The sequence below is a fragment of the Camellia sinensis genome, chromosome 7, assembly GCF_055761805.1.
Source record: "Camellia sinensis isolate YWXY chromosome 7, ASM5576180v1, whole genome shotgun sequence".
Classification (NCBI taxonomy): Eukaryota; Viridiplantae; Streptophyta; class Magnoliopsida; order Ericales; family Theaceae; genus Camellia; species Camellia sinensis.
The window spans coordinates 141,624,902-141,635,613 of NC_138967.1; the positions used below are offsets into that span (position 1 = coordinate 141,624,902).

Sequence of the window (10,712 nt, forward strand, 5' to 3'; positions counted from 1 at the left end):
CAAAGGAATTGGGAAAAGACTGTGTTTAATTCTTCAAATACATACTCCTACTATTACCATTCTATTTTAATTTACATAGAACCAATATTTGTAGGCCTACTCTTACAACTCCTTCCCTTCAAGAGGGTCTATGTACTAATGAGGAATTAGAGGATATGCCTATGAGTCCAATGGTTGGTACTCGAGCACATATAAATTCATGTCATCATTCTCTTGGCAAGATGGATGTACTATGTCCTTTCTGTTCATCATTACATTGGATGGATGAAAAATTAGTAAAATCATCCCCAAACCGTCCTCTATTCAGAACATGTTGTTCAAAAGGGAAGGTTAAGCTTCCTCTGCTTATTACACCCCCTTCACTTCTTCAAGCATTATATGATGGGAATGATGATAAATCAAAATCGTTTCGACGTTATACTCGAGTGTACAATGCAGCCAATGCTTTTACAAGTCTTGGTGCTACATTAGATCCAAGAGTACTTACTGGAAGAGGCCCTACATCATTCACTATCCATGGGGAATTACGACATCGAACAGGATCACTATTACCACAATCAGGGTAAGATGTAGCTTATGCGCAATTGTACAATTATGACCCTGATTTAGCTTTAGAAGTTCGCAATTGTAGAAATCTTCAATTAAGAAGAGATGTTCTAAAAACTATTCAAGATAGTTTATTACAGGTTAATGCATTTGTTGCTAAATTTCGCCAGGCTCATGCAATTTTGAATCAATTAGCCATGACAAGATGAAATTTTCCTGCTCGTCTCCACTACAGTTCATCAACAGATCGACGACGGTATAACCTACCAACTATAGATGAGATTGTAGTTGTAATACCAGGTGATGGAACCAAGGTTAGTGGAATGAGAGATGTTATGTTACATCTACATGGAAATAATGAGCTAATGCAAATCAATGAATGTCACCCAGCATATTTGCCATTACATTATGTTTTATTATTTCCACATGGTGAGCTTGGATGGGAACCTGAGATGAAACTATGGGATGTTCAATGTGATCGGCCTTCAACTGATCGGCTTACTCAAATGGATTTTTATAGTTATCCTTTGTTTGAACGACCCATAGAGTATTCAACAATTTTGAGAGCCGAAAAATTGTTCCAAGAGTTTTTGGTTGATGCTTGGGCCGTAACTGAACAAGATAGTTTGACTTACTACAAGCTTAATCAAGGGAAAATTCGTACTGAACTTTACCAAGATCTGACAGATATTGATCCAAATGACTTTAACCCAATCAAATTGGTCAAAGGTTTGTTTTGCCATCTTCATTTCCTGGAGGTCCTAGACACATGTTTGAAATCTTTCAAGACTCAATGGCTATCACACGATACAACCAACATCCAGATATTTTTCTCACCATGATTGCAAATCCTAATTGGCCAGAAATTACTTCGGCATTATTACCGCATCAAAAGCCTATTGATCATCCTGATTTAATTGCCCGTGTTTTTGAGTTAAAGAGAAAGTGCTTGATGAAGGAGATAGAAACAAACCGAGTGTTTGGTAATAATGTTGCGCATGTTTTTACAATTGAATTCCAAAAGCGAGGCCTTCCTCATATGCATGCACTTCTATTTCTTAAGGGTCTAGACAAAATTTGGACATGTGCTCAAGTAGACAAATTGGTTTGTGCAGAATTTCCAGATCCAGAAGATGAACCTATGCTTTTTGAAACTATCAAGTGTTATATGGTACATAGACCATGTGGTGCTCGAAATCCACAAGCACCATGTATGGAAAATGGTAAATGGTAAATGCACTAAAAGATACCCTCGAGCGTTCGCAGAAACAATTACTATGAATCAAGATGGATATCCTATCTATCGTCGTCGCAATAATGGTCAAGCTCATATTGTGAGGGGGAAAGAAGTTGATAACAGAGACATAGTACCAAACAATGCATATCTTTCTAAATGTTTCAACTGTCACATAAATGTGGAAGTTTGTGCCGGAATGAGATGTGTCAAGTATATACACAAGTACATTTACAAGGGTTATGATTGTACAACGATGGTATTGGGATTGATAAATGAGATCCAACAATATCTTGATGCGAGGTATATTGGACCTCCAGTAGCTGCTTGGTGAATATTTGGTTATCCATTGCATGCAGAGATACCAACAGTTGTACACTTAGCACTTCATTTACCAGGAATGCACCGCGTTCTTTTTAATCCTGATGAATCATTAGAAGCAATTGTTTCTAAAGCTGGCCAACAAATGCCAACTCTTACTGGTTTTTTTGCATGTTGCGCTTCTATGGAAGATGAATGTCCATTCACTTACCAAGAATTTCCACAACATTTTGTTTGGCTTAATTCAGAAAAGAGATGGAAACCAAGGCAGCAAGGCTATGCAATCGGTAGAATGTACTTTGCTAGCCCTAATTGTGGTAAGAGATTTTATTTGCATTTGCTATTAACTGTTGTCAAAGGACCAAAATCGTTTCAATGCTTACGCACGGTCAACAATGTTTTACATGATACGTTTAAATCAGCATGTGTTGCAAGAGGACTTTTAGAAGATGATGAAGAATGGATACAATGCCATAAAGAGGCTGCAGTTATGAAAACTGGTTATCAATTAAGGAGATTGTTTACTATTATTCTTACTCAGTGCTCTCCACTGCAACCATATGCATTATGGAATCAATTTTCAATGCATATATGTGATGATCTTGCACATAAGATTCGAACATTGTTTGCCATTTCTGAACCAACTGAGGCTCAAATTGAAGACTATGGTCTATATCTTTTGAATCAAATGCTCCAAGAATCAGGAAAAAGTTTAATTGACTTCCCGCTAATTCCACAACCTTCTACAAATTGGAGTGCAGTAGTTGGTAGCAGGTTGATATTCGAACATCAACAACTGCAGAATGAGGCATAACAGGCAAATGTAGAAATTATTATTGATCGCCTCAACAATGATCAACAAATAACTTATGATACAATCACTTCCTCAGTCTTTGAAAATAAAGGAACTATTTTCTTTTTGAATGGAGGTGCCGGAACAGGGAAAACGTTTTTGTATAATGCGATTGCATTGAAGTGTCGTAGCCTTGGCTATATTGTTATTACCGTGGCTTCATCTGGAATTGCATCATTGTTATTGGTAGGAGGTCGTACTGCTCATTCAACATTTTTCATTCCGTTGGATGTATTGGAAAATTCAATTTGTGGATTTAGCAAGCAATCATTACAAGCAGAATTGTTTAGAGAAACAAAACTTATAATTTGGGATGAAGTTCCTATGCAGCATAGACATTGTGTTGAGGCAGTTGATCGCACACTTCGGGACACTTGTGATAGTGAAAAGCCATTTGGGGGTATCACTGTTGTTTTTGGTAGAGATTTTCGACAAATCTTACCAGTTATGTAGGAACCCACACTTTATGTCCTCATCATGTTCATGAGCATCGGTATGATTATGACTTGTTTAGCTTGCATGTGTATGTTGTGATTTGTCTAAGTGTAGTATGCTTGTCTTGTTCCTTCCTTGATGTGAAACTTAGGTTACGCCTTGCCTGGGTTATGCTAGCCGACCTTATTCCGAGCCGAGGTCATCCTTAGTCTAGTAGTAATATCTTGGAACCCCTTGTTGATCTCCGTCCTTGCCTTGACCACATTAGCCGAGATGTTACCTTGCACCCAAGTGATCTCGTCCTGGAAGTGGTATGACCTAGGCCGAGGTGTGGCGCATCTAGGCCAAGATGTGGCACAGCTTAGTCAAGTGTTGTCCTTCCTAGCCGAGGTCATTGTCACCTTAATTGCCGAAGTCCTTTTGTTAGCCGATGTCACCCCTTGCCGGAGTGCCACTCCGTGTAGCTTGTTAGATATGCCTTGTCGTTAGCCGATGTCATAGCCTGTCAGAGAGCCCATACCGCTTTGCTTGTTGAACACCCTTCCACCATGCTTTGTCTGGCCTGTCAGCCACCTTTTCAGGTAGAGCCCAACCAGTCGCCGCCACGTGTCTCAGCAGAGGGTTAACCCCAGAACGGGGTATAGAAAACTATCATTTGGTATCATAAACTTGCCTTGTAGAGAGAGAGAAGCTCTAGAAGAGGGAGAAGAGTTCTTGAGAGAGAGTAGATTTCCAAGCTTGATTCCTAGAGATCCAACCGTTAGATCCGCGTTCTAAGGTTAGATTCTTGATCTGCTCATGATGTTCTTTATGTTTATGTTATTGCATTGCATGATTGAAAATGATTTGTAAGCCATGCATCGTTTTGAAGCTCGATTTTAGAAAGAGAAAATGGCATTCATGTGTTCTTCAAGAAAGTCTTGTTTTGATCCGAAAGCTTGCATAAAGAATCATGATTTTGTGTTTACTTCCGCAAGGATTTCGAGTATGGGTACCCAGGTCCATGTTTTCAAACTCATAGCACGAAAATCCCAGATTTGTGATGACAGATTATGATTAAACATTCGTATTTTTCATATTTTCACGCTCATGTTCTTCATGTTCATCAGCAGAGGGAAACCCAGAGTTTCCCGACCTCTTTTCCTTGCATGTGGCCCTCGGGGACACACCTCGGCGAGGAGGTGTGGAACCTCGGCCTAGACCTGGTTAGTGCCCAGCATGCTTTCCGAGATCATTTGCATACATGAGAGACTTGTTTGAAAGTGCATTCAATAGGCTTTGCCCTGTGTTTGTAGGACTTGGGCTTGTCTCGACCCCGACGTGTGAAGAAACTATGTGAGTGGTATTTCTAATAAAGCTATGTTACACTTGTTTTGATATATCTTGTTTTGCCTTGTCTTGAAAAGTATTTGATTTAGCATGAATGACTATCCCTACTTGTATATTAAACACTATCTTGTTTTGATGACATGTCTTGAAAGTCCTTAGTGCTAGAGGACTATAAACTTTCGCAGCACAGCTTGTCTTGACAGTCCTTAGTGCTAGAGGACTATAAACTTTCGCAGCACAGCTTGTCTTGACAGTCCTTAGTGCTAGAGGACTATAAACTTTCGCAGCACAGCTTGTCTTGAAAGTCCTTAGTGCTAGAGGACTATAAACTTTCGCAGCACAGCTCGTCTTGACAGTCCTTAGTGCTAGAGGACTATAAACTTTCGCAGCACAGCTTGTCTTGAAAGTCCTTAGCTGCAGGGGACTATAATGCAACTGCACTCTTGTCTTGGGAATGTCATCACCCTCTTGTATTAAGTAGATGTAATAACATCCAAAGAACTTGAAAGGCCGGCAATGAACTTGATTTCCCCCTTGATTGTAAAGTATGCTATGTATTGTTTTGAAAGAAATCTTGGATATCAATCATGCAAAACCTTTATTACTGATATCATTCACTGAGTATCCAACCTCACCCTCTCTATATATATGTAGGTGATGAACAAGAAGGCATTGAGGCCTAGACGTGATTGCCGATGTGTTTTGGGTGCTTTGCCGACATGTTTTGGATTAGCATTTTTGCACCATCTTGAAGATCATGCTTCTCGGCTTATTTTTCATTTGCACTTGTATATGTCGGCTTGAGAAGCCTTTTGGTCAAGATGTGTTTTGTATTTCATTTCATTCTTGTATTTAAGTTGTAAGACTTGTAAAGATGTTTGATGTATGACATTCCACTGGACTTATGCACGGCTCTCATGGACTATTTAGATTTTGTATATGTATATATGTTGCTTCCGCACTTGTAAGCCCCATATTTTATACTCTGATTGTGTGTGATTTTTGTAAGACGGCCTTCGGTAACCTCGGGTTACTGGCCATCACGGCACCAAACTACTAGGGGCGGTTTGGGGGCGTGACAAGTTATAACCAAAGGAGTTTGTGAGCAAATTGTGAATGCATCATTAAGACACTCTTTTCTATGGAAGGATATACATGTTTTGTCTTTAAATTTGAACATGTGCTTGAATCATGCAAATCTTGAAAATGCTAATTTTGCAAAATTCTTGATGGAGGTAACATTTTTTCAAACTTTTTCTCTATTATATGGTTCTTTTAAATTGACGAAATACATTTACGTTTATGTACTTTAATTGATTTTACTTTACTATTTTATTTATTTATTTTTATAAATAGATTGGGACCAATCCTCAGGAATTTGTTAAACTTCCATCAACAATACACAAATGCCAAGATTTAAAAGACATAATCTCAATAATTTATCCGCAACTAGATGTGGCAATGACATCAATTGCAACATTTTTAACTGAACGTACAATTTTTTCTGCATGAAATGATGATGTCAGTGCTATCAATACTGCAGCATTGAATATTTTTCCGGGTAACACACATACTTATTTGGCAGCAAACAAGATGTCTAAAGATGATGAAATTGATCGTACTATAATAAGTAGATATCCTAATGAATATTTAAATTCATTAGATCCTCATGGGCTACCGGCTTTTAAGGTAGAGTTGAAAGTGGGTTGTCCTATAATGTTGTTAAGAAATATTGCACCAAAAGATGGACTGTGCAATGGCACAAGATTGATGGTTTCTAGATGCAATACTCACATAATTGAAGCTCAAATTTTAGCTGGAGAAAAATGTGGCAATTTGGTATTCATACCAAGGATATCCTTGACACCGTCGTCTTCAGAAATGCCTTTCTAAATGACAAGACGTTAATTTCCAGTTCGATTGGCATATGCCCTGACCATTAATAAATCTCAAGGGCAATCTGTGAAATTTGTTGGAGTTGATTTGCTCACACCAGTGTTTAGTCATGGGCAATTGTATGTGGCCCTATCTAGATGCACATCTTTTGATCGTATAAGTGTCATCCTTCCCAATGATGAGCCAGATTCTACTACAAACATTGTTTATCCTGAAATTTTGTTATAGTGTTACTTACGGATCAAACCACTTTTGTCAAAATGTACAATTTATTTATTGATAAATTTGTTTCTATTGATTACAAATTGTTATTTTAAAAATATTTTACTATATGTGTCGATTTTTGTAGGATTGGGTTAAAAAATATATGGAGCTCAAAAAGATAAATACAACTAGATTGCTTCGATGGGGATGTAACAAGGTAATTTCAATTTGAAAGTGTTTTGATATATATATAAATTTTCTTTTACTAATATACTAACTTTTTTTGTTTTCATAAATTATTTGATTGTCGTGCATGCTCCTCACTGGGGATACATACAAGTTGATACAAGGACTTTTTGGAAAGTGATGAGGTGCTCCTAGGATTTCTAAGAAAGAACAAGTTTAAATCTCATATTTATTTTTGTGAAAAGCGTACATATGCTAGCTACAATCTATATTTTGTAAAGCTTCCGATCGATGTGAAATTTATTACTTACAATAGTTTTGTAAAGCCTTTTATCTATGTGAAATCTATAACTAAGTTTAGATGTATGTTAGATAATATTCATTTGAATTATTGACTTATGCTATGAGTTTGTTTTTGTAAATGTAATACACTAGGTGATATATTTTTTTTTTGTTTTTTTGTTTTTTCTTCCTAATATGCTCTTGAATTAGGTTAAAGAAAACTAATCATATTTTTATTTGGTTGAATTTGAATTTTTGCCTCCATATATCTTTTTATCAGAAATGGTGTTACATTTTCTTTGTATTACAGAACATTGGCTTGTGTGATTAATTTGTTATTTGGCATATTTTTTGTATTTCAGAGCATTGGCTGGTGTGCTTAATTTGTTATTTATTTTTTTCTATTGCAGAGCATTGGCTGGCGTATTTCGTCTGATTTTTATATAGATGTTTCTGTGTTGTGGGGCTTACATTTTATTGTTTGTTTAAAATCTTATACTTTTGTTGTGCTTGAATTTTACGTAGCATTTATGTGTTTACTTTTCACTATTTTGTTTACCTATAAATTTGGAAAATTTATGTTTAAATTGATTTATTCACCAAGTAGCATACAATTTATTTATTTTTCATTTATTTAATTTTCTGCACAATAAACTAACCACCAAACCATAAAAATTGGTAGATTTTAACTATTACATTAAAATTGATGCAAAACTATAGCTATGAGATCTCTCTTCTTTACTTCAACCAAAACTCACTATCTAAAAAAATGTGGATATGGAAATTTATTTGGGTACTGTTATTGGCCAGGATAATAAAATGCCTATTTTCTATTACAAATTACAAGTGGGTTACATAAACAAAAATACTACAATAGTAAATATTTGGTGACATGATCTTTGTTTGCATTTGTGTCATCATTATTTTCACGTTTTCTTGGCAAAGGTAATAATTGTGTCATCACTATTTTTAATTTCTCCATCTCTCTAAATTTTAAAAGGCAAAATATTTAAATTGAGTGGATCTGAAAAGTAAAAAATATTGATTAAAATATTAAAAATTTCACTAAAAATAATAAAATACAAATTAAAATTTTAAAAATTATTTTTGAAAACTCTAAAACCAAGTAAGTTTTGAATTTTAAATTTGTAAAAATTATTTTTAATTTTTAATATATACAACCGAACAAAATTTTGAGTTTGACAAACTCTTTTAAAAAGTCTAATTATAAAATTCATTTGAAAATCCAAAACTATACGGATCATCTATTTATATTTTTGTAACGCCCTCAAAAATAAACCCATCATAACATACATTCACGATAAATAGAAAAGATTTCATACTACAATCATCAGAGTATTCTTACAAAGGTATTACATGTTGACAACAAAAGTAAATTCCCTATAGGCTTACAACTTTCCAAGCCAACACTTGGTTACAAAAAGAGAGTACTAACTCTACACAAAATAAGCCCTTGGCTTGATATACATGTAATACAACAAAACAATAAAAAGGAGTCTGACAGCCCCCAAGCCTCCCAAGCTACGTCCTTGGAGGTGGCATAACACCTGTACCTGAAAATGATGTCCTATATAGGGTGAGCCAACGCCCAGTAGATATATGCCAAACATAATATGGGTAATAACTAAAACATTAGCACTTGATAAATGTTTAACTCATATAGACCAACATACAGTACAATCCAGTTCCATAATCCTTCACTTAACAAAACTCAACTTATAAACACGGCTCAGAACCTAGCCTAAACAACTTAAGCGAGACTACATCTCAAGCCAACAATACGTCAAACTGCCATTTCACGGAAATTGCGTCCGCGGGATTCGGCACCCATGTGTAATTATTTTCTCATGGCCATTTTACGAAAATTTCATCCGCGGGACTCGGCACCCATGTATAGATGTTTTTGGATTGCCATTTTACGAAGATTTCATCCGCGAGATTCGGCACCCATGTATAGATATTTTGAATTGCCATTTTACGAAAATTACGTCCGCGGGATTCGGCAGCCATGTGTAATTATTTTCGAATGGCCATTTTACGGAAATTTCATCAGCGAGATTCGGCACCCATGTATTCAAATACTCAACTTGATTAGTTTTAATTCACCTAATCATCATGTAGTGTCTACAACAATCAAGACTATCCTCCACCGATAGCCCAAAGCAGTTATTTCTAAACAGATAATAAATGCACTAACAAATAAATTATCAACATTTTCAAAGGTGAGTGATTAATGAATCCAACTCCACTATACTACTTCATAATGAGCCAATTTCATTATTTCCAACTCAATTTCATATTTCCGTAATAAATGTCATTAATTACACTAATGACCCAAATATACCCAAACCTCACATATTTTCCTTTTTCTGAACATTGACCCAAACGTCCAAATATTAACAACAACATCAATAACCTCCTTCTTAGACACAAAATACATATGTTTGAATCAAAAGAACAAAACCCCTCTTCCTAATATAACACATTACAAACCCTAACTTTCCAAATCAAACCATTTATACAAAAAGCTCAACATCTATGTTAAAGCTCATAAAAATGAGTAGTTATCCCTACCCCCTACCTCAAAGTTTGAAGCCCAAAGGGGAAGATGAAGAAATCCAAAGATGCTCCAAATCAACACTTTTTCGGATCCAAAGATAGCCCAAGCCAAACTCTACCTTTTATACAAATGAACTAAGGTAGAAACACTCTAGAGCTAGATGGATTCTTAGAGAGAGGGAGAATGTAGAGAGAGAGGCTGCCGAAATTTGGGTTTTGAAAAGTTAGAGTGAGAGAGAAAGTTGAAAAAGTGATTTAAAATGACCCAGCTGCGATCTGATAAATGTATGACCCGCTCGAACGGAGAGTATGACGCTCAAGCATCAAACACAAAAATTGGACCCACACGAGCACAAGAATACCCACTCGAGCGTGAAGACACAACTGCAAAACACACCCGCTTCAGCGCAAAGAGAAACCCGCTCGAGCGCAAAGAGAAACCCGCTCAAGCATAGATTACACTCGTCCAGTACTTTTACAGACATTGCACACCCGCTCGAGCGCCAACAGTCCCGCACGAGCGCAACCCGCTCGAGCGCAAGGAAATCCGCTCGAGCGTGAAAAATGCACCTGCAGAAGTTTTGTAGAGGCACAAAATGCTGAAAGTGTGTAAACTCCACTCGAGCGCAAAAGGACCCGCTCGAGCGGACCACCAAAAATCTGGGCAATAAGGAATGGGACTAAAGCTCAACCAACCTGTTTGAAACAGGCCCAACATAACCCGAGACTCAAATACAAAGAGTAAATGATGTAAATGAGAATAAGACAACAACATAACCACGGAACCAGGTCCGGAATGCAATAATCAAAAGAAAGGAAAACCGGGATCGCTATAATTTTCACCTC

General features: G+C 36.6%; 1 protein-coding gene across 1 annotated transcript; it reads left to right on the plus strand.

The window, feature by feature from the left end:
• Nucleotides 1–260: 260 nt before the first annotated feature.
• On the plus strand, nt 261–2,114 carry LOC145796136 (uncharacterized). Its single transcript, XM_082881155.1, has 4 exons — nt 261–562; nt 782–1,275; nt 1,410–1,546; nt 1,662–2,114. The coding sequence occupies exons 1-4, from the start codon at nt 261–263 to the stop codon at nt 2,112–2,114; spliced, it is 1,386 nt and encodes a 461-aa protein (XP_082737281.1).
• Nucleotides 2,115–10,712: the final 8,598 nt, after the last annotated feature.

Bases quoted from the DNA above. Each gene is read 5' to 3' on its own strand.
- LOC145796136 (XM_082881155.1), top strand. From the start codon at position 261: ATGGATGAAAAATTAGTAAAATCATCCCCAAACCGTCCTCTATTCAGA. The intron at 563-781 runs GTAAGATGTAGC...TCTCCACTACAG, and splicing joins TCACTATTACCACAATCAGG to TTCATCAACAGATCGACGAC. The intron at 1,276-1,409 runs GTTTGTTTTGCC...CTAATTGGCCAG, and splicing joins CCCAATCAAATTGGTCAAAG to AAATTACTTCGGCATTATTA.